This window comes from Alosa pseudoharengus, unplaced genomic scaffold (assembly GCF_046254945.1).
Source record: "Alosa pseudoharengus isolate Yale_2024_CS ecotype anadromous, Long Island Sound unplaced genomic scaffold, YU_APseudo_1.1 YU_APseudo_1.1_scf_8, whole genome shotgun sequence".
Taxonomy (NCBI): Eukaryota; Metazoa; Chordata; class Actinopteri; order Clupeiformes; family Clupeidae; genus Alosa; species Alosa pseudoharengus.
Window position 1 is genome coordinate 16,896,263 of NW_027468870.1, and position 22,647 is coordinate 16,918,909.

Below are 22,647 nucleotides of genomic sequence, written 5' to 3' on the forward strand. Positions count from 1 at the left end.
ATAGCCTAGATATCTGAAAATATTAGATGATCAGATGATTTACAGTTATATGTAATATGTCATGTTTTATGTTTTTGTAATGTTTCATACAGGGATGCAGGTCTACTGCAGTGAATACAACTTTGATCATTTTTATAGCATACTACTGTATAGTTGCCTTGCCCCTAAAATGGTGAAATTCCAAGCCTGCTTATGGCCAAAAACATCCTTTTCAATGTCATCTCAGTGCATCATTACAACCTGAGTGTCAACATGGAACCTGCTTATAGCACCCCCCCCCCCCCCTCCCTCGCTAACGTGCCTGTTTCCAGTCAAACTAGACGGGCCAGATTCTGTCTGCTAAAAGCCATAAAGCCACATACCAACGCAAGTCAAAGTATCGGCTGAGGAACACCGAGCCAGTCCCATTTGATGTTGGTACATTCAGCTAGTAGCTGTGTATGTGGACTGGCACTTTCAAGGACTTACAGCAACTCTTCATTTGGAAATAATTTGTATGTGTAAACTTTTATGAAGGTAAGATATCTCAGTATATGCCCCTTGTGTATAGACGGGCTCAGGAAACTGTCCAAAGCTGAATTATCATGATCCAGCAGTGATCTATTTAGCATAATAAAATATGTGCCTAAATCACATGGTTAATGACCGAAATCCTTGAGCTCCTATTTGAAATGTGCAGTGTTGAGTGAGATGGAGGGAACCCAACAACTTGTTGTCCATGTAGGATCTGAGCGTGTCTGTCAAATGGAGAATATGAGGGTAGAGAGTCTGGCGGAGGTGTCGGAGAGAAATACACCACAGAGGGTGCTCTTCACGTACTACCAGGGGGACATCAACAGTGTGGTGGACGAGCACTTCTCACGCGCCCTCAAAAAGGCCAACCTCCCCAAAGACCTCAGCATCAAAGCCAGCTCTCCCAAAGACCCCCAAGTCAGCAAGCCGCGGAGCAGAACCAAAGCTATCAAAACAGGTTTGTGCTGTAATGCTTCTTTACGTCTGTAATTCAGAGTGTAATGCTTTATTGTAGCACAGTTTGGCAGAGTAGCCTTTCAGTCAAAGATAAGGCGAAGCTATATCATCAAATCAAAATTTGTTCAAAGATCATTGGGCTACCTGTAGCACACCTTTTCCAGGAAGCTCACAACAAGAGAATGCTCAGGCTGGCCAAATATATTTCCACTGACATCTCACATGTCTTACACAGAGAATATCAGCTACTGCCCTCAAACAGGCACTTTAGAGTTCCTTCTTTCAACCGCATCAGACTCAGATACTCTTTTATACATCAATCAATCCTTTTATTAAACCAGCAACATTAAGATCTAGTGCAATATTTATTAATGGATGTAATGTCTCTAAGTGATAAAAGTTTGGATATATTGATGTAGCCTCTTTGTAATTGTACTGTATGCTTTGTCTTCTGTCATGCTTGATACTGTCATTTGTGGCTATGTTTCATGTTTGTCTGTTGATGCTTTATGTCCTACATGTATGTCTTCATGTCTGTCTATTGATGCTTTATGTCTAAAATGTATGTACTGTATATGTCCTCCTAAATGAGCTGTCCAGGGATGCAAAAAGAATTTCAGCGCAAACTGACAAATAAAGTTTGTATCGTATCGTATCGTAAGAAAATGTTACATCAAATCATATGTAATATAATCTCTGCTCTGTCCATCCTTTTGTTTTGCTACAGAGCCACCCACCTCGACATGGAACCCGTCCAGCCCAGATTGGTCCAAGAGCCCTTTTCCGTCTAGTTCTGGCCTGGCCCAGTTCTCGTCAGCCGAGAGCCCGGTTGCCTCTCAGGGTGTAATCATGGGCCCAGGTGTGTGGAGCTACCCCAACGGACCAGGCGCGGGCTTTGACGTGACCCGGCTCTACCAACTGCCGGGCCCCGCAGAGACCTCCTCCGGCTCCTTCCTCAGCATGCTACACATGGACCGTCCAGCAGGGGGAGTACTCATGGATCCCAAGGTGGAGAGTCCAGGCTGGGATTCACCTTCTGCTTTCAGAGACTCAGTGGGCAACAGGATCAGCCTAGACTCAGGTACTTATCTGATTTGATATAATGTACACACCATTTTTAATGTACATTCAGACATATCTTGACATTCTTCATAACAGGAATGAGCTAAACTTTATAGGGATATTCCACCTTTTGGGGAAATACACTTGTTTTCCACCTCCCCTTGAGTTAAACAATTGAGTTTTACCTTTCCCCAGTTCATTCAGCCATTCTCTGACAGTAGCACTTTTAGCTCCAGCTCATTGAATCAGATTAGACCGTTAGCATCTCTCCTATAAGCTAAAGGTCTAATCTGATTCAATGAGCTGGAGCTAAAAGTGTTACTGTCAGACTCAGAGAACGGCTGGATGAACTGGGGAAAGGTAAAACTCAATTGTTTAACTCAAGGGAAGGTTGATTGGCTCTTTCCCACTGATGTTGAGCAACATATTTAAATCATCAGTAGGAAACTTGTCACAAGCATCCAACCAGACTATTAGGAAACCGTTAATGTGATTGTCCCACAACATCACTCAAAAAGTTGCTGCATGTATCATCACCTTTATGATCATCACCTCTCCTACCAATATCACAAGCATATCACAGTATTCTTTAGAGGCATGTATTGATATATCCCAGAGGGTGAATTTGACCAGGCTTCCTTGGATGTCAAAACCATCATGGCTACTGACTATAAGCAAAATGTATCACTTTATGCTAGTGTTACTGTTACTATTTGAGTTCAGATATAGTATATGATTTTGAGACGTATTGTGTGTTTCTCTCAGGTGTCCAAGTGCCAGAAAAGACCAAGGACTTGTATTGGTACTAAAAGAAGAGCCACCTTTTTTCCTTTGTGGGGAGGATTTATTTTGATGTTACATGGGCATCAATAAGCTGTTATCCCACACTGCCTATTCAGCAGAGAGGCTGGGAGAATCAAAAAACGGACTGATTTGCAACACACAAAGAACGTGGATATCCCAGATCCTCTCTGTGGGTGTATCTGTCTCTCTAACAGTCACAGTCACAATACGGACGCGTCGTGTTCCTCAGAAAACCTGTTAGGGGAAAGTTTGTTGTTACACTATGTGCAGGCTCATGCCAAGGCATGAGATTGGCCGACATGGAGATTGGCCTGCAGGCACCCTGGAGGGACTGGGATGATGGGTACTGTCATGGACAAAGACTCCACAGTTCTGCCGGTGACTGACATGTCCTCACAAGTCCATGCACAGCTTATGCCTTGTATTCAACTCATCTTGAACACTCTTAGTAGTGTAGTAGTCATTGTTGGTTATTCATCTTATTCCTTCCATGCTGTATTCATTCTGTTTTTTTAAGAATGCTGCATCACATATTCACTTTTCATTCTCATTATCTATAGACAGTTAGAGATTGTGACCATATGAGTGCTTAGGTTCCCTAAGTATGATCATGTTGTTCATACGCAAACATGCTGTTAACACATTATGGATAGTGAACATTAGGTACATTACTAAAAAGTCAGAATTGTTTAATAATTAATATCTTATACATATATCTTTTACATAATAGCCATTGAGTTTATCCCATGATAAACTGATGCTCTACAGTAGGAGGCAAACTGAATATTAATATTTTGCCATCGTATGCAACAGAAAATATGGATAGTTCTCCATTTGATTTACATCGGTAGTTTATATCTCCAGGAAAGTCCCAGTGTTAGGGTAAAATAAGAACTTACACAAATACACACACTATACTATACATACGCATACAATACTCAATTAAAATCAGCAGGGTCGGATATGTGAGATTTAACAATTATTTTAATGGGAAAGTGGTTCTGACCAATAAATGTCATCCCTTAATATATGTTTTTCCCTTTATTTTGTAGAAACCCAAACTTAGTCTTGAAAGCTCATTGGATATGAATTACAACACAATTGGATTAGCATATCAAACGAATAATGATTGAATAAAGAATGAATATTACAACTAATACAAATGTTACACAGTCTAACAATACAGTGGAGAAATTCATTATTTTGCATGTGTGTGTGTTTGTGTGTGTGTGTGAGTGAGAGAGATAGAGGGGGAGAGAGAGGGAGAGTGTGTGTGTGTGCATGTGTGTGTGTGTGTGTATGTGTGCGTACGTAAATGTGTAGCAGAGTGACTCTGCCTGGCATGTAAAGTCTTAATCACTTGCGTCACTGCCGCCCACACACATTCAATCCCGATGAAGTGCAATCACGTGCGGCCTGCCTTTTTATGTCTACTGCCACGGAGGTGGCGTGGCCACAGTGGTGACAGATGCTTCTGTAAATCAACTAAGCTCCATGATCGCCCACTTGTTCGCTCATTCATACTTTCCTGCATCCCCACCTCACCGATGCCTCGCCACACTCTTCCGGCGGAGGACGACAGAGAGGGTCCTTCTCACGTCTAATGAGCTTTGTTTTATGTGTGCAGAGGATGGGTGATACTGCACGTGCTAGGCAGTCAATGCTAACAATCCTCTCACACCCACAGCGGAGACAAAGGCAATTAAAATGCCAGGCAGAGTCATGTAGGAGGGCATCTCGACACTTTTGAATCGTGAAATGTTTCCTTAACCCATGACAGCAGTCTGTCTATCGAATGTCATTTCTGCATACCGTTTCTGAAACCCATACAGAGAATGCATTTTTGAAGTTGCAGGTTCACAGAAGATTTAGACATTTGTAAGATATACAAAATGTAAATCTCAAAATAAAGTTTGAAGACAGAGCTACAAATAGCTGGATACAAGGACTCCACAGAAACACAAACTTCTTTCAAAATGTTATTCTTAACAATCTACAGTAGCGTGTCACCATTTTAACATTTTTGTTAGGCTATCCACTTTTAATGAATACAAAAATTAGTTTTGCTTGGTGGTTGCATGGCAGCATATTGAAGAACATATAGGTCTATCAGCATGCTGCCTTGCAACCTCGTTTGTTTTAGCCCAATGAAGACTTACTGTTATTTAATCAACTCTCTCCTACCAAATTCAGCTGAATATGTAAAAGATGCCATTTCCCATGTGTAAAACCAAGCAGGTACTATAAAAATTACCTTGCACAAGCCTCTCAATTTTTCTGTCACCATCCCCTTCTCTCTGTGACACATTGGGGCCCAGTGTCCCGTCATCACTTGGAGCCGTTTGTTCTTAGACCCATATGGACTGGCAGTAATAGCCTTCTCAAAGGGAGTCTAGTGGATTATTGATGCTCTGGTGATGTCTTACTTTTCTCCATCTGCTCAGCCCTAGGGGATTTCCAATCCTGGCGGGCATGCCAAATGAACTCAGAAGAAAAGGCACATTTCTCATCACTCATTCTGCCAAAGCAGCAGTTAGGCATCTGGCCGATGTATTTAGGGGCCGTACTAATTGGTCATTCACATTTTTTGATAAACCTTTCAGGTGTTCAAAACAAAGGCACCTTTTATCTTAAAACTATAGTGGAGAGTCACATTATTACCGGTATAGTAAACATCCTGCATTGGAATGACAAGTCAATCACATGGTGATTAATAGCTTTCATTAAAGTGGCTCAAACGTATGCAGTTTGGCAAGATGGGTAAACAATATTCATGGGAGCTATTTGTTCCGTTTTCCCTTCATTTAACCAACTTCAAGTTAAAACACGAGTGGCCGAAATACCTCAGTATTGTAGGTGGAAGTAGGGTCACTCGGACAAGTTTTGTTTTGTCTAGGTTCTCACGGTGATTCATGCTGTTGTTGAGTGTTTCTCTGGACAAACGGGAAATGTATGAAGCTTTCGCGGGAGACGAGTGAGGGAGTGTTGGCTTTTAGCCGTGCGGGGGCTGAAAGATCGATCAATAATGCTGCCTCGAGGAAACTGATGCTAGACCAAGAAAGTGGATAGAGGGACGGGATTGAACAACCCATGCTATGAGAAACAGGCAGTTACTTACTAGCATGCATTTCTGTCAGCTCCTGTTTGCTTTGCTTGTCATTCACTCACCGTAGAGCCGAAATGACCATCATTCACGGTGACCTGAATAGTAGCACCATGGACAGCACCATGGACAGCACCACGTTAGACCCGACCACTGACGTTTCGCGTTTACCGCGAGCTCTGAAAGACCTCCCGGAACTTAGCAGGACCAGTCACACTATAGTGGCAGTATGTCTCGGGATAATTTTTGTCCTGGGTTTCTTGGCCAACTTTTGTGTACTTCTTGTTTTTGCTCGTTTCCAGGTTCTTCGGACACCAATTAATCTCATTCTCCTTAATATTTGCGTAAGTGATATGTTAGTATGTATTTTCGGCACTCCGTTTAGCTTTGCTGCTAGTATCTACGGTAGATGGCTCATTGGACTTTCTGGCTGTAAATGGTATGGCTTTGCCAACTCACTCTTTGGTAAGTCCCTGCGTTCTATCACTGTCTATACGTTCTTCTCAATTCTGAAACAAATACGGTCCATAGACAATTTCACTTATTTTATAAAACGTTATAACATTCTACATGCATGGGCACGTTCATCAATAAATAGATTCCTAAACTTGTGCTATATTATATAAGTATTGGTTTGCAACATGTTTGTTATGTATTGATTTATCAAGTACTTTTATGCAAAGTAGCGTTCAGTGGAGGGATGACACACTTTCCCCATCACTATGTTTGTGGTGCCTCCTGGGTAGGGAACCCATGACATTTGTATTATTAGTGCCTTGCTGAACCAGTTGAGTTTCAAGATTAAAACACAATCAGTCATATAAACATGTAGTGTGAACATTCTGACCCAGTCTCACAAATAATGCCCGCTTTACACAGTAGGTCCCTTTCAACAATGCAGTTCACGTCTTTGCTTCAAATCTCATGCACAGTTACATATATGTAAAATGTGAGAGCTGCAAACACATGTCATGTTTATGTCCATGCAGGCATTGTTTCCCTCGTATCTTTTGCCGTCTTGTCCTTGGAGCGCTATTCAACCATGGTCTGCTGCACCAAGGCAGATGTCTCCGACTACCGGAAGGCCTGGCTGTCCATCGGCGGCTGCTGGCTGTACTCCCTGGCGTGGACGCTGCCGCCGCTCTTTGGCTGGAGCAGCTTTGGCCCCGAGGGCCCGGGTACCACCTGCTCCGTGCAGTGGCACCAGCGTTCCCCCGGCAATGTCGCCTATGTGACCTGCCTCTTCGTCTTCTGCCTGCTCCTGCCGCTGGTGCTCATGGTTTACTGCTATGGCAAGATCCTGATGGCCATCCGCAGGGTAAGAATGCGTGCTAATTATTTGGCAAAGGATTGTGCTTGCTGATGGCGATGATGATGATGAATGCGTATGAGTAGTAATGTGGAGTGCTCCTAGTGTTGCTACTGCTTGTCTTCAAGTATGAGTCTGTATCACGCAGGTGCATTTATACACTATGCTCACATGGCCTCAGAGTAGAATTTAATCTGTATCTCAGACTGGGATTCATTGAGTCATTGAGTGTCAGATACACAAATGATACACAGATAGATGGAACTGTAGATGCTTTGAATATTACATTTTTTTTCAACTGCTTACACACTAAATCTTTGCTTGTCACACAATTTTCTAAACTTGTCTTCCAAACATCATAACCCCACACCAAATCTGCAAAACCATTCACTAATTCTCAGTGTTTGACTCAGTTTTCAATTGACTAAAACACATTTTGCAAAACACCACACACAATTTTCTACCTAACACACAAAAATCTAACAGGAAGTAACTTGATTTCGTTCTTCAAACACAACCCATCAAAATGCCACACTAAATCACCAGTGCTTCACTCTTTCTCTTCACATGTGCAAACACTCTTTACTTTACTGAACACCATCCAATCATTGCCTTAGTATAGGTCTATGAATAGATATACTCTCTATATAGGTATAGACCCTTTCAATCTGCTCCTAGAGGATTTCCGGTTGAAATATTCAGAACCAATGCAGATACTTTGAAAATTACAGTAATCGGACTTTAGCTTACAGTAATGTTCTACAAAAAATTGACTTTATGTAAAATTTGTCTTTTTACTCTATTTTTGTTTGTCCCCATGTTACAGTACCATTACTGTAGCTCAATAAATTTTTCTGTGCCTCCAGAAATGCCTTAGGAACGCTTAGAATTGTTTGTTTCTGCAGTTGAAAGGGTCTATAGGCCTATGAATACATACTGATACTGTACACGACCCCCCCCCCCCACACACACACACACACACTTGTCTTTAGAAAAAAACTAAATCAGTGTTTTCAAAACTACATCTGGTGGTCACTGTATTCTTCTTTGCTGTAAAATACTGTATTCACAACAGCAAATTATTTGGGAAAAATCACTATTTTTGGTTTCAATATTGCTTGCATTTTTACTGTGTATTTCAACTTCTCTTTGTTGATACCGTAACTTTCACTCTTGTATGTAAATACATATAGAAAGCCTAAGACAGAAGAGCTTTAGGTTTTGAGCAACAGTGTGTACATGATGTATCCAAAATGTCATATTATGACAAAAGTGTTTGTAATGTAAGGCGAATGTTTGCATTAAACATGTGTTTTTGACATTTTGAATGTTGTGTGTCATTTTGCTGGAGATTTGCAGCATTTTGCATTTTGTGTGAGCAGTTGTGGGTTTTGTGTGTGGAGTTTTGAAAAATAGACACAGAGTTTTGAAAACGTGTGTAAACAATTGTAAAAAACTGTAACATTTTTGCGGGATAGGTTGAGGTTCAAGCAGAGATACTATCAGTTAAAGTGTGGTAGGATTGCAATGCAATGATGGCAGAATGCTTAGGATGCCTTACAAGATATATTATCAGTTAAGATGTCATAGAAGCATTGCAATGCAATATGTTAGGATTCTTTGAGTCTTTGTGGGTCTTTGACTCATTTAAACACCTCATGCATAGCTGATGATGAACAGTGCAAGATAAATCTGTAATGTAATTGTTTTGTGAGGTAATATTACTGTACCCACTCCTCAAAACACATCAGTGGTTCATCTAACAATGTGACACAACCTGATTGTGATACTTTAGTGACACAGATAGAACTGAGCTGTCTGGTTTGATGAAACTCTAATGCTTACAACTCTGTATATATTAATCTGTATATATTGATCTCAAAGCCCTTTTCGTTTGAGTTCATTTCGATCCATTCCTGTTTGACAGCATTCAAAGCCTCACTAAATGAAATTCTGCCTGAAAGAATTTACCTAAGGCAATATATTGGGTCCTTCTCTCTCTCGGTGTGTGTGTGTGTGTGTGTGTGTGTGTGTGTGTGTGTGTATGTGTATGTGTGTGTGTGTGTGTGTGTGTGTGTGTGTGTGTGTGTGTGTGTGTGTGTGTGTGTGTGTGTGTGCGTGCGTGCGTGTGCGTGCCTAATCTCCATCTGACGGTTATCTTAGGCCAGTTATTTGCTTTTGTGGAATTCTTAGGGGACATTCATATCTGCATCTGGTTTTGGTGCTCTACACACATCATCCCTGCATGTGGCGTTGTCATGGTTTACAGTTATGTGATGCTGCTATGCTAAATCCTTAGCCACATACTATTGTGTGCTCACACTAGACAGGTTCAGAAGCAAATGTCACTGTGGTTACCCCAAAGCACCTTCAGGTGTAACTATGGTGATCTCAAAATTGTCTTCAGGTTGATTTATACCCTAAATGAATGTATATAGATTGTTTTCCTCTCAGTCACTTTGATAGGCTTCATTTCTTAGATGAAAATGACAATTCTCCAGAGGCGGACAGAGTACACAGTTTCATTACTTGAGTAAAAGTACAGATACCCTTTGCTAAATTTTACTCAAGTACAAGTAAAAGTACAACAGTCAGATGTCTACTTAAGTAAAAGTACTGAAGTACTTGTTTTTAAAAGTACTTGAGTATCAAGAGTACAAGAGTGACTTACATTTTCTAAATATTGCATTACTACTGCCACAGTGCTTACATTTATGTACAGAAACGTCCTACATGTAGTTATGAAAAATGTTAATGTTAATACCTTGGAAAATATAAAATGAATTGGAAGTAAAATCAAGTCATTTTCATCTTTTTACCATGTTGCCAGGGATGGGCAGTATTTCTAATACATGTATTTAAAATACGTATTTCATATACAAAATACTATTGTAATTGAAACACTTGAAGCGAAAACTATCATTAACTTGTTCAGAAAATTGAAATAGTCTGGCGAGGTGGGGCCACAGGTTGGCACATTCCCGGGATGGACCTGCTGGGTCTTCATCCATTGTTTCGTCCATGGTTTCGTCTCTTATCTAAATCTGACCATGCAGTTGACTTTGGCGGAAAGCTGAAGGTGATTGCTGATATGGCACCTGCACAATCCAATCACGTTTGAGAGGGAAACAACAAATTGAGGGTTTCCGAGATTTTTCTTTTTTCCTTCTTTTTTAGAAGTAACGGGTACTCACGGTTATGGATAGAAATGTAGTGGAGTAAAGAGTACAATATTTGCCACTCAAATGTACTTGAGTAAAGTCATGAGTACTCCCCAAAAATGATATTCGAGTAAAGTACAGATCCCTCAAAATTGTACTCAAGTACTGTACTCAAGTAAATGTACTCCGTTACTGTTCGGCTCTGCAATTCTCAGAACTGTTTGTTCAATCTAGATGTTATTTACTCGTCACTTGTGTACTTGTTCATAACATCAACTCATTGGGCCTCATTCACAAACCGTTCTTACGAAGAAATGTGTTCTTAAAACCCACTTACGCAGTTTTTACAAAGATTATGGCATTCACCAATGTTTTCTTGTTCTCAGGTAAGTACAAAATCTACGAACACTTAAGAGCACTTTTACACACATTTGAGAACTGAATTTTCATCATATCTGCAGGTGTAAAATAATTTCAATGACAACTATATATTTTATAATTTAGGATTCACTCTCACTTCAAAGCATGTGTCATATACGGTAAACAAATTGTCTTGCTCATGTAGTGTATAATACACGGTACATATGAAAGCTGGTGCCTCAGCCTCAATTTGTCTGCACACGGTCCTGCAGTACCATGCCCTTTTATTGGGATTTACTGGATTCAGCATGATAAGAACAAAACTGCAAATGATTCTGAGGTTTAAGAACAGCTTTGTGTATCTTCCTAAGAGTTATAGGACCTTCTTGTTAGGAAGATATTGGTGAATGAGGCCCATTCTTTTTAATATTTTAAAAACTCTTTTGCCTATATTCATGCAAAAGGGTATGTATAATCGCCAGCTGTTTGAAGGGACACCAGGCAAGCCTGATGCTTTTTCTCTACGAAACTCCCCCTTGCTCGGTCTGAAGCTCTTTTCCTTTTCTTTGCGTCTTCCGTCAAGGGTTTTCGCTGCTTCTTCACTGGCTCTGCCATTATACACACGTTTGCAACAATCTCTAGCGTTTCGTTAGCCTGCCTCTGTGCTGTAAACTGATCCTGCTTCGGTTGGCGGGTAGGATACACCGAACTTGCAAGTGGGATATTCTTCCTACAGGCAGTTTCGGCGGGGGCGAGAGAGCCTTCATTCGCCTCGTCATGAGTCATTTAACCGACTTATGAAGATGATTAATTAACACGAAAACGTTGCCTGGTGTCCCTTTAATCTTACCCTCCAAAACAGCTAGCCGTCACTTTGTGTGAGTGATGGCATGCAAATAAAACCGGTTATTCTTATGTGCCAACCATATGCTTCAACTAACCATATTAGTTTCAGTAGCATGCTACTTGGCATTCAATCCATACTTTTTCATGATTACTGTAACGACGATTGATTCGTAAGGGATAATGAATAGAACGCCGGTCATTATGGGGAAAATACGTCCCGACATGGCGAACCGGACCCCGAAGCGCCAGCGGAGGGGTCTTGTTTCGCCCTGAAGGGACTTATTTTCCCATAATGACCGTCGTTCTATACATTATCCCGCTTATTATACGGCTACTTGCCAAAACGAAAAAATAAACTCTCTCTTTACACTTATTTGTTACCGTTTCGTCGTGGCTTTTGCTGAGAAACAAATAGTTCGTAACACACTCTGAACTTGAATCAAACATTCTTTAGAACACAGCTGATCAACCGTCTGCTTTCACTTTTGAATGAAGTTCCAATGCAAGAAGTGACCGGAATACTTGCAGAGTGATATGATCAGCAGCACAAAACCCGTTGCCATTGACAGCGGTAATTATATGTTTGCAACGGTAATTACATGAATTTATTTTACCGTAGAACGTTGGGAAATCCCATTCAAGTCAATGGAGCGTTCTACTAGCATTGTGAAGAGCCGTATAATACAATTTGTTAAAATGCACAACACCTATAGGTCACCAAGCCAGAGTAGATGTGCTAGGTCATCATGAGGGAAATCAACCCAATGATTGAACTCATAAATTACCATGACAAATGGTAGAAATGGAATACACATCCAGGATATAAAATTGTTTTTTTTTACTTTCATGGTTGCAAACAATAACATAATGACGCATTCACTGACTTTTGAGACATATAATAATCATTTTGAGTAAGTTACAGGCTTTTGCAAGCTTCTTTGCATGCATTGTGTGATACTGTTTGTGCAACTAGTTTCAAGAAATGCACTTACTGTTTGGAAAAATGATTACTCAAGAAATGTGCCAAAAAATAAATAAATAAATAAATAAATAAATAACCCTGTCCCAGTAGGTGTGAATACTGATCTACTGTATAACACAATGTCTCTTTATTAGTTTTATTTCTACAGAGGATATCCATGCTGTTTTCTACTAATGACTACTAATTTTTATAAAGTGCTGTGTCTGTATTTATTTCACCACTTCATGATGATCTTCCATAAAAAGAAACTATCAGCACTGCTTCTCTAATACTTACTCACGTATATATCTGTGCTGTTTAACCCCACCCCATCCAACCCTCTCCATCTGCAGGCAGCCCGGATCAACCAGACATCATCCCAGCGTCGGGAGACTCATGTTTTGCTCATGGTGCTGTCCATGGTCTCCTGTTACCTGCTCTGCTGGATGCCCTATGGGGTGGTGGCGTTGCTGGCCACGTTCGGCAGGGTCGGTGTTGTTGGCCCCACAGCAAGCATCATCCCCTCTGTACTGGCCAAGTCCAGTACTGTGCTCAATCCCATCGTCTATGTGCTTTTCAATAACCAGGTACAGATTTCAGAGCCTTTGATTCCTGTGTTGAATGTTATTATATGCTGATGTGCTTCAGAAATGGAGGTTGATCAAATTGTATTTGTGAATTGAATAGGGAGCTTGTTTAATATACTCAGTGTATTAATTGAGGTGTAATATATCTTTAAGTCGCAAGAGGGCAGTCATGGACCTATTTCTAAGCCTCAGTATGGTGTGGTGAAATGAAATTCAGATATTTACCATTTCTCTCAATCAGTTAGATTAATTTCATGAAACAACGCCAATAAACCATTGACTTCAACCCAAATTGAACAAATTATTAGACAGATAGAAACAAGTGAGCCCTGCACACATACACCCTCACATGCTCACACACACACACACACACATACATACACACACACACACACACACACACACACACACACACACACACATACACACACACAGAGCGAGAGAGAGAGAGAGAGGGAGAGTAATCAGAAAAAAAACAACTACAACCACCATGTTCTCAATGCTGTATGAGTAAAATTGGCATTGATTTACTGAAGAACTGATTTATGAATTATGTGTATCACATGTGATGTGTGAAACGTGTGAAAAGGGGGTTTGAGATTTGTGTTAGTGTTTGTGTGTAAACAGTTTAAGCCCCCACAGAGCTAGAAAGGAGCGGTTCAAGGCCACCATTACTCTAGTCTTACTCTCACTCAGCAAGCCTACGGTGGAACAGAACATTTTATATTGATTGCACACAGGGGGATGTTAACTCTTACGTGTCAGTCAATGGGACTTGTCTCAGTAGATGGCTATGTTAGCTAGCAATCAATGCCAGTCTTCATGCCAAAAGTCAGATATTGCTGAACAAGAAGTCAAGTGTATTCATTGTATGGTTTTTAACTTTAATCAGATATGATATTTGTACTTTATATTGTACTTTATATTATATATTGTATACTTGTTTAACTATATATATATATATATATATTGAAGCTTGTAAATGTTTTCTACATATGTTTTTAGTTCTACAGGTGTTTCATGGCATTTGTGCAGTGTGGTCCAGGCAGTCAGAGGCACAGCTACCTCCACACTCTCCAGAGCAGCCCAGCCCTGGCAGGCCACCCAAACTGCATGCCTCTCAGTCCCCTGGGTGGCCTGTCCAGCACCGCCAACTCGCCAGCACGCCTGGAGGAGCAGACGGCCCACCGGCCAGCCAAAGACCAGCAGCAGTGCCAGCTGCAGACAGACAAGCAGTCGCTGGTCCTGGTGGTACACTACACTCCATAAGCTTGGGGAACACTCTGACACATTGTCTTTATTATGTCTATGGATATTTGACAGCAATCATCAGCCACGTTTAGATTTGTAGATCGGAGGATGAATAGTTCATTTGCAAAAACAAATATCTCAATTTTCATACAATCATAAATCGTGTGTTTTATTGTGTATTCCAGGTAATATCAATCAAACTTCAGTTGCGTTGTTTTGATTATGTAGCAATACATCAAATTAAAACAGCCTACTGCTACAGATTTGCTGAATGTATGCCTGGAATGCATGATGAGAAAATAATTTATTAAAAATCATTCAAATAAAATAACAAATGGCCATTTTACCAATAACCTATTCAGACAGAGCTTGGCTGGAAGCAGAATGAGATTTGTATTCACAGATTAATGTGTTGCTGCACCATTAAATGCTCTGCTACTAGCATTAGATCTTAGGATCACACTCAGTCTGAGTACAAATATCTTCTCGGTGGCTCACTGGGGTATGTGTGGCCATATTTCCAGGACCCTGAAATTATCCTGAATGGAGTAATTTGGCAAAAGCTGCAGTAGTGCAATCTGTAGTGAGTGGTGCATGAATACACACATTTTATTTGTCATCAATAATAAAAAATTTTTTTCTTTTTTTCAGAAATCTGTGACCTCACAAATATTGATGTCACAGATGAAGAAATGTATTTCATTTATCTGTAATTTTACTAAATTGTGAAATAACAAAATCCTTTATTCTCGTTGCCTGGCATCTGGCAGGTTTTCAACAGGATGCTTCAAGAGGGAGTGCATTGTCAAAAATATTTAGTGTCTGACCACCAGATGGCAAGGTTTACACTGTTTTAATCACCATTTGTTTGTTTCTGAAATGCAGGATCACACCCATTTGTAGATTTCCATGACAGGCATTTTTCTGTCTAAACTTTACTCTTATTTAGTCTCTATAACTGTGTTTCCCTAAAATTAAGAGGATTTCTACATCTTAACTGATATATGTGGTGATCCCTTTTGGAAGTGAAGCAGGCTTTCAAATTAAGAGGCTTAGAATAATGTAAGGTAATCCACACTGAACTGAGATTAACTTTTTATAGGAGTCCCACCTGCATACTAATAAGAACATGTCTGTGCCTGGCCTCATGTACTTGGACACAGGGGTTTCTGATGGCTGTGCCTTGTGATGACAGTGGGGATTGTTTAAGACATAAGAGTTGATGAATGCATAAATTGTTTTTAAGATTGTTTAAGGGTCTCACTCAGGACAAAACATGCAAGTATTTGATAATATAACTCTGCATTTTTATTATTGTTGGTTGTTTTATGCCCAGTATTGGTAAATGTGTGTGATATAAACTGAATTTCTTCAACAATTCAAATGAGTGCTGACAAGAACAACAATGCATTGTTCTTCCAGTTAAATTTGGAAATGTATACATACAGTTAACTAGGTAAAGAACTGAAGATAATACGCAATGTCACAACCTGGTATTTTTGAATTCCATGAATGTTTGTCATTTTTCAGACAGCCAATGTTTCAGGTCTTTCATGTGCCTATTTGTAGTGTTTACATATGCACCTAAGTACTTAATCTATAATTGTGTGTGTGCGGATTTGAATCACATGGTTAATTTTAGTGTGGATGCAAGACCATTCACTTAGCGGGGCTGGTTAAAGTGCAGAGCGGTATTGATGTGTATTTTTTTTAATCACAGGGTATTGATATTGATTGGGCATCGTTTGTTGTGGCCTGTCTGAAGCCTGTCTGCAGCAGTCACACTGGCCTTTTGTTTTTCTCTTCTTCAATCTAATATTAAAAGGCTCAAATGAAGTTTAAAATGGTTATCCAAAGGTAAATTCTTGTGTATTGTGAAAGTGGTTTTATTAATACATTTAAGAAATTAAATGTATGTCTCAAACAAACTATATCTCTGTTTTATCCTTTTTCCCCATCCCCCATTCTCATCCACATGCTCTCTGCCTCTTCCTCAGGATCTCTTTCCCCCTCCCCCCCCCTTTTTGTCTTCCACCTCTCTCTCCTTTCTTATGGTCTTTCTGCTTATTTTCCATTCCCCAGTTCTTTCTCTCTCTCTTTCTCTCTCTCTCTCTTTCTCTCTCTCTCTGTTTCTGCAGAGCGTGTAGCCTGAGCTGCATGGTAATAGTGCTGGGCTTGCGGAGGCGCACTGCATAGTGCCGTGAGTAGGTATAGAAGTGCCCGGGTAAACAGACAGCGATGAGAGGTCACCGAGACAGAACCACCCACCAGGTTCAAAAGACATCCGCGCTTACGTTACATTCTTAGTGTACCGTCAATTTAGTGTCAACCTCTCACACTGCAAGCACACTGAGGAGGTAAAAAAACACACTTTGCTTTCATCCTTTGATAGCTTCTCATCCTTAGTTCAGATAAAAAACTTAATTGCTGCTGGCATCTGTTTTTTGTTTGTATTTTACTTTCTCCACCTTGACTCTGTCAGTTTGTATCCCTGCATAATGAATCACCAATGCCTCCACAATTGGTGGCTTAAAAATAATGGTGAGAGGCATATTCATTAGATATCGGCTTTCACTTCATTATGCTAAAAGTTTAGTCCGCTACACACACACATATACACACACACACAGTGTTCAAGTGTTTGGACGGTTGACAGTGGTGCGGTGCCTGCGGAATACGTGATCAAATTGTTTTTACCACCCCCACCCCACCCCACCCTCATTTACGGTACACTTGAAACATGTTTTTAATCACAGCAGACTCATTAGCGTAACAGCTAATCAAAGACCTAATCTATTTTCCTCTCAGGTCTGTGGAACTAAGTCACCCATGTGGAGATAGCCAGCAACCTTCCTTTCATTTGAGAAACAGTGAATCAGCTAACATTTAAGTGCATGCACACTTGTATAGCAGCAGACTCATAGCGTAACAGCTAATCAAAGACCTAATCTATTTTCCTCTCAGGTCTGTGGAACTAAGTCACCCATGTGGAGATAGCCAGCAACATTCCTTTCATTTGAGAAAGTCAATCAGCTAACATTTAAGTGCATGCACACTTGTATACTTGGAAGTGCATGCACACTTGTATACTTGGAAGTATGCATACCTGTATTTGCATACTACTTTACACAAAGTCTCTACACACCTTTGCTTTAGTAAAAGGGGAGTGCAGGTGTCTGGAGAGAGTTAAGTATGCTCTGGAGTGAGTTCATTTCCCCAAGGGCCAATGTCAGGATACGGCATGAGGGCTGTTAATAGCAAATGTTCTAATAATGTACCCCTTCCTCCACACTGCCTCCCAAATTAACTTGAACTTGACAAAGACGGAATGGAGTGTTGCCTCTAAAAAAAGATGAGGTGAAGGGAAAGGTGGGGTGGGGTGGTGAGCTCATTCCCCCACTGCTGGAGTAAATCTGCCCCACCACGGCCCCTTTATGGTCAGGAGGCATTCGCAGCAAATGAAGAGGAGTCATTTAGTAGCCTCATATCATGCCCCAGACTGAACTCACTAATAAAAAGGCCTTGTGAATTAATCAGCTTTGCTGAATATGAGTTACCTTTGTAGGTACAACTTCAAAACAGACCAAAAATATATAGTTCGATATTTCCAATATCTCTTTCTCTGAGGTGTAAATTGTGGCTGGATCAAGGTCAGATGATAGTGTACATGATAGTGACTCACACACAGACACACACAGACATAATACACACACACTTTCTCTCTCTCTCCCCTTTCTCTCTCTCTCTGATAGTTATTACTTAACACATCTCTCTCTCTCTGATAGTTATTACTTAACACATCCCCATAACTTGTTCTCACAGGCAATCCAGATTTTAACTGATGTGTTTATTTACCCATCTTTTTCTATCAGAGAGAGAGAGAAAGGGGAGAGAGAGAGAAAGTGTGTGTGTATTATGTCTGTGTGTGTCTGTGTGTGAGTCACTATCATGTACACTATCATGGTTCCTGAATGTGCATGAGTGTTGTGAGCCGTTAGGGTCTGCCTCCGGCGGCTTCTTACCCTGAGCTGAACATTTAACTTTATCTTATGTGCAGAATCACTCGAACATATTCAGAAGAAATGCACTTTTGTATTATGTATTCTGATATTTTCTGCTACGTTTAAAAAAACAGTGTTCAACAGACTTATTTTTCTCATAGTGAGAAAGAACAATTTGCATCCTGAAACCTAGTAAGATGTAGGTCTGCTGTGCGTGTTCAACGGCCCTTGGCGTTTCGATGGCCCAGTAGAAAAGACCAGCCGCCTGCTGATTTATATATCTCGACCTAGTGCAATGGTGTTCGCCTGTCCAGTACTGTCCCATATTTCAGGGGAGTGTTCATTAGGTCCAGGGTCAGGTGTGGATTAGGCCAAGGTTAGGGTTCTCTTACAGTGAGTAATCATCTCTCCACACATTTGTCACTGATCCTCAGACCTGACATACTCTCCAAATCAATGATTAATGACTACATGTGTGGATTATTGTAGGCCTATGTCTATTTTTGTCCCTTTCCACCATCTGATGTCAGCAGAGAAATGGATGTGTACATACACTGGTCAGGATTCGCCTGTGAGGGTCAGGGGGTCAAGCGCAGAATTAACACAGGGTCGTAGGTCGTAATTCAGCTGCTATTGGCAGTAGATAATCCATAGCGGCATATTCATTAATCAAAGGGACAGCATAGTAGAAAAGAAAATATAGCATGTCTGTAGCATACAGAGATGCCATTCAACCATTGTTCTCATATGAAGCCAGCCCAGCACAACAACAGTGGAACTGAAATCTATATATAAATCCAAATCTATATATATATTTACTAGGCTTTGCAGTTTATCTCTTAGCTTTTGTGTGTGTGTGTGTGTGTGTGTGTGTGTGTGTGTGTGTGTGTGTGTGTGTGTGTGTGACTAATTGAAAATAAGGCTTTGGTAGGGATCATAAAGATTGGTGTGTGTGTATGTGTGTGCTTGTACTATATTTATATGTGTGTGAGTGTATTGAATGTATGTTAAGTGTGCATACTAAGCCTATGTGTGCTGCCATGTGTGTTTGAGTATTTTCATGAGCCCAAACTCCTCGCTTTTTATGCCTTTAAAAGTGCTGTGGTCACTTGGGTGAAATGGATGGAATGGACCAGCCAATGAGTGGTCCATTCCCAGGCTTTTAAAACGTACACAAAAAGGGGGGGGGGGGGGGTAATGCACAAATAACACAGAATTTGGTATTACAGGGAGCCTATGTATTTTTAAAACTGTCACACCGCTTTCTGAAGCCGAGGGGTGTTTGGAGCTTTCATCAGCCGCCTTTAACGACCTTACCGCATTCTTCTGTAATCAGCAATTCCCCACTGCTCCGAGCGACACAGGGAGCCGGGGCGTAATGGCTCCTCCGCCGCGTTTCATGTCTTGAGTGTGGCAAAGGAAATCTCGGTCCTCGTTCATTTGCGCGCACATCCCCATGCTAGCAATAAAGTGTAGGGGAACGTTGCCTTCCTTGCCCAAGATGTGAAATCAGAGGCCATTCATCTCTCTCTTAAACCACTGAGTGTCCATTTCCTCAAGCACCATAGCAACTACAGTATTCCAGGTTTGACCCATTCTGTGACACTTTAACACAGTTCCATTTCTTTTGTAATAGCCTACCATCATGTAATTGCATGTAATGTAATTGCAACATGTAATACCAACACTTCTGGGGGAAATATAGACATCATAACTTGTTCTCACAGGCAATCCAGATTTTAACTGATGTGTTTATTTACCCATCTTTTTCTATCAGAGAGAGAGAGAAAGGGGAGAGAGAGAGAAAGTGTGTGTGTATTATGTCTGTGTGTGTCTGTGTGTGAGTCACTATCATGTACACTATCATGGTTCCTGACTGTGCATGAGTGTTGTGAGCCGTTAGGGTCTGCCTCTGGCGGCTTCTTCCCCTGAGCTGAGTACTGTTCCACAGACGGAAGCTCCATAAAAAGGGCCAGTCTGGCTTCGCATCAGCCATCTATTTGATTTTATTGGAACAGAACAGAGGATAATTTCCTGAGTGCTGCATCTGGGAATCAGATATCAAGGCAAAGAAGAAAACTACTGCATGGGCAGTCAAACCTTCTTTCATACTCTCAGTCTCTCATTTCCTCCTCCCCTCTCTTTATCTTGCTATCTGGACCCCTGGCACCCTCTTTCAATTATTTCTGTTACTTTCTCTCACATATGCGCTGTGTGTGTGTGTGTGTGTGTGTGTGTGTGTGTGTGTGTGTGTCAGCGTATGTTCGGTGTTTGACTTCCTTCAATATCAGTATCTTTGTGATAGTGGAAATTCGTTCTTGGATAAAGCATCAGTCCAATATACCTCCAGATCAGGCTAATAAATACATTGACTAGACCTTTCAATATAAGAGGTATTACCATAAATATTAATCGAGGAGGTTAAAACTACAACAAGGGTTAGCTGATCCTGTGCCCAAGGACCCAAGGATTTATTGGGAGGAGGGAGCTCATCCATAATAAATAACAATGAAAGGATATGAAATATTCACACAGGATGTAATGGCTTCTGCCACTGCTTTGGTGGAAAGGTAACGCTTTGAGACCATGAGAAGAACAAACTGTAACACTGTACCTAGTTCAAAACACACTCACCCATATACACACATTAGAGAACAGCTTTGTGTAAAACGGGGGAACTGTACTGGTGTTATTTCATACCCTAAATCAATAGTGGGGACTGTTTGTATGTGTGTGAAAAGTGTTTGTGTCGTCTGGATCTCAGGATATTAAACAAGGCTTTTAACACACACACACACACACACACACACACACAGTATGTCCCTCCACACACAGGCATACAAACAGCAGAATGACCTGAAGTCTCATTTCCAACAGTAAGACTATTTAACTAGCAATCTGTGTGCAGTTCAACTTACACTTGGATGGGTCTTTCTTATCCCGTGAAAACCAACAAATAACCAGAGGTTTGAAGAGAGTGATGGGAGAGTATCAAACCAATGATGTTCACCATCCCTATTTAATTTTTTCTCAAGAGATGGTGATATACTTTGATCAATGAATCTCTTTACAAATTCTAACACATTTGGGACCCTTACCAGTCAATAAGTCCAGTCCCCTATGGGTTTACAAAGCTCTAAAAGGCTAGACACGTCTCAAAGTGAGACTGAAATCCAATAACCAGTAAAAATAAAAAATCTAAAATAAAAAGCTTATTATGGATATCTATTCTAACATTATGGCTCTCGAGGTAGTCTGGCTTCTTCAGACTTTGACACCTGAACCTCTACCACTATTTCACCAATAGCCTATCAAACACATGGGAGCAACAACCAGATTCTTCCGCTCTCTCAATAAAAGTACATAATTGATACAGTAACCGTCAAATGGCCATTAATGTACACTCAACATTTTACCCAATGGTTCAACTAACTCAACTCTCTTCTACTTAGCATTTCTGTGAGCTCAATTCACCTGTGTTTTATACCTGAGAGGCCATCCTTGTGCCTACAGTTGTAGTTATTTGGTAGCTGCTGTATGCAACATACTGTATAAAAGATTGATGTAGTGCTGTGTAGGACATTTTTGCCTCTACTTAGTATGGCTTCATGAACACCACATAAATAATATATAAATAACACACACTGAAAGCTTTTCTTGATTTATTCTTCTAGAGTAACATTCCTTTCCGTTTCAGCCGGAAAGTTCATTTTCCCAGAGAGGCATTGGTGTGTGTTTTGTGTTGTATACTACAGAGAGAGCTTTTTAAAGAGTCTTGACTGAGTGTACTGTAGCAGTATAAAGTCAACCAATGGTACAATCCAAAAGCAACCCAGTTCAACGAAGTTGAATTCATCTTTACAGACAGACCAAATCTTGACATTGACATACAGGTCACACTGAACAGGTATAAAAATGCAACATGTTGAATTTTGGTCCCATGTCTCATTAACTGAGATACAAAAAAATCCTGTAACTTCCCCAAGCTCACAAAAACCTCGATTTGCTTACATTCTATGCATCTATTCATATCTATAGCTAGAGTCATGCGGAATCCAACGCAAACGTTCTACTGAACTGACTTATTTTGTTACATGCAGATCTTTGAGAATGCTCCCAGTTGCCTTTCTATCTCTGTTCAGTGTGATTACATCAGACAAATCAACAAAACAGCTAAGGGTCATTTTAAAGTATATATCATATAAACATTTTATTTAGTGCATTTTATGTGTA

The 22,647-nt window shown here is 40.6% G+C and overlaps 2 protein-coding genes across 2 annotated transcripts; both read left to right on the top strand.

Annotated features, from left to right (window-relative positions):
* The first annotated feature begins 365 nt into the window (after positions 1-365).
* On the top strand, positions 366-4,034 carry LOC143112240 (uncharacterized). The gene is made up of 4 exons (XM_076274493.1): positions 366-516; positions 725-970; positions 1,697-2,050; positions 2,797-4,034. The coding sequence occupies exons 2-4, from the start codon at positions 745-747 to the stop codon at positions 2,838-2,840; spliced, it is 624 nt and encodes a 207-aa protein (XP_076130608.1). The 5' UTR covers positions 366-516; positions 725-744; the 3' UTR covers positions 2,841-4,034.
* A 2,257-nt stretch (positions 4,035-6,291) lies between these two features.
* Positions 6,292-14,431, top strand: tmtops3b (teleost multiple tissue opsin 3b). Its single transcript, XM_076274898.1, has 4 exons — positions 6,292-6,403; positions 6,928-7,256; positions 12,929-13,162; positions 14,168-14,431. Exons 1-4 carry the CDS (start codon positions 6,292-6,294, stop codon positions 14,429-14,431), a joined length of 939 nt encoding a protein of 312 aa, XP_076131013.1.
* The last annotated feature ends 8,216 nt before the right edge of the window (positions 14,432-22,647 follow it).

What these genes read in the sequence shown, in the direction of transcription:
- LOC143112240 (XM_076274493.1), top strand. Translation starts at nt 745, where the DNA reads ATGGAGAATATGAGGGTAGAGAGTCTGGCGGAGGTGTCGGAGAGAAAT. An exon ending in AACCAAAGCTATCAAAACAG is followed by an intron (nt 971 to 1,696) that starts GTTTGTGCTGTA and finishes GTTTTGCTACAG; the next exon opens with AGCCACCCACCTCGACATGG. An exon ending in CAGGATCAGCCTAGACTCAG is followed by an intron (nt 2,051 to 2,796) that starts GTACTTATCTGA and finishes TGTTTCTCTCAG; the next exon opens with GTGTCCAAGTGCCAGAAAAG.
- tmtops3b (XM_076274898.1), top strand. Translation starts at nt 6,292, where the DNA reads ATGTTAGTATGTATTTTCGGCACTCCGTTTAGCTTTGCTGCTAGTATC. An exon ending in CTTTGCCAACTCACTCTTTG is followed by an intron (nt 6,404 to 6,927) that starts GTAAGTCCCTGC and finishes ATGTCCATGCAG; the next exon opens with GCATTGTTTCCCTCGTATCT. An exon ending in ATGTGCTTTTCAATAACCAG is followed by an intron (nt 13,163 to 14,167) that starts GTACAGATTTCA and finishes ATATGTTTTTAG; the next exon opens with TTCTACAGGTGTTTCATGGC.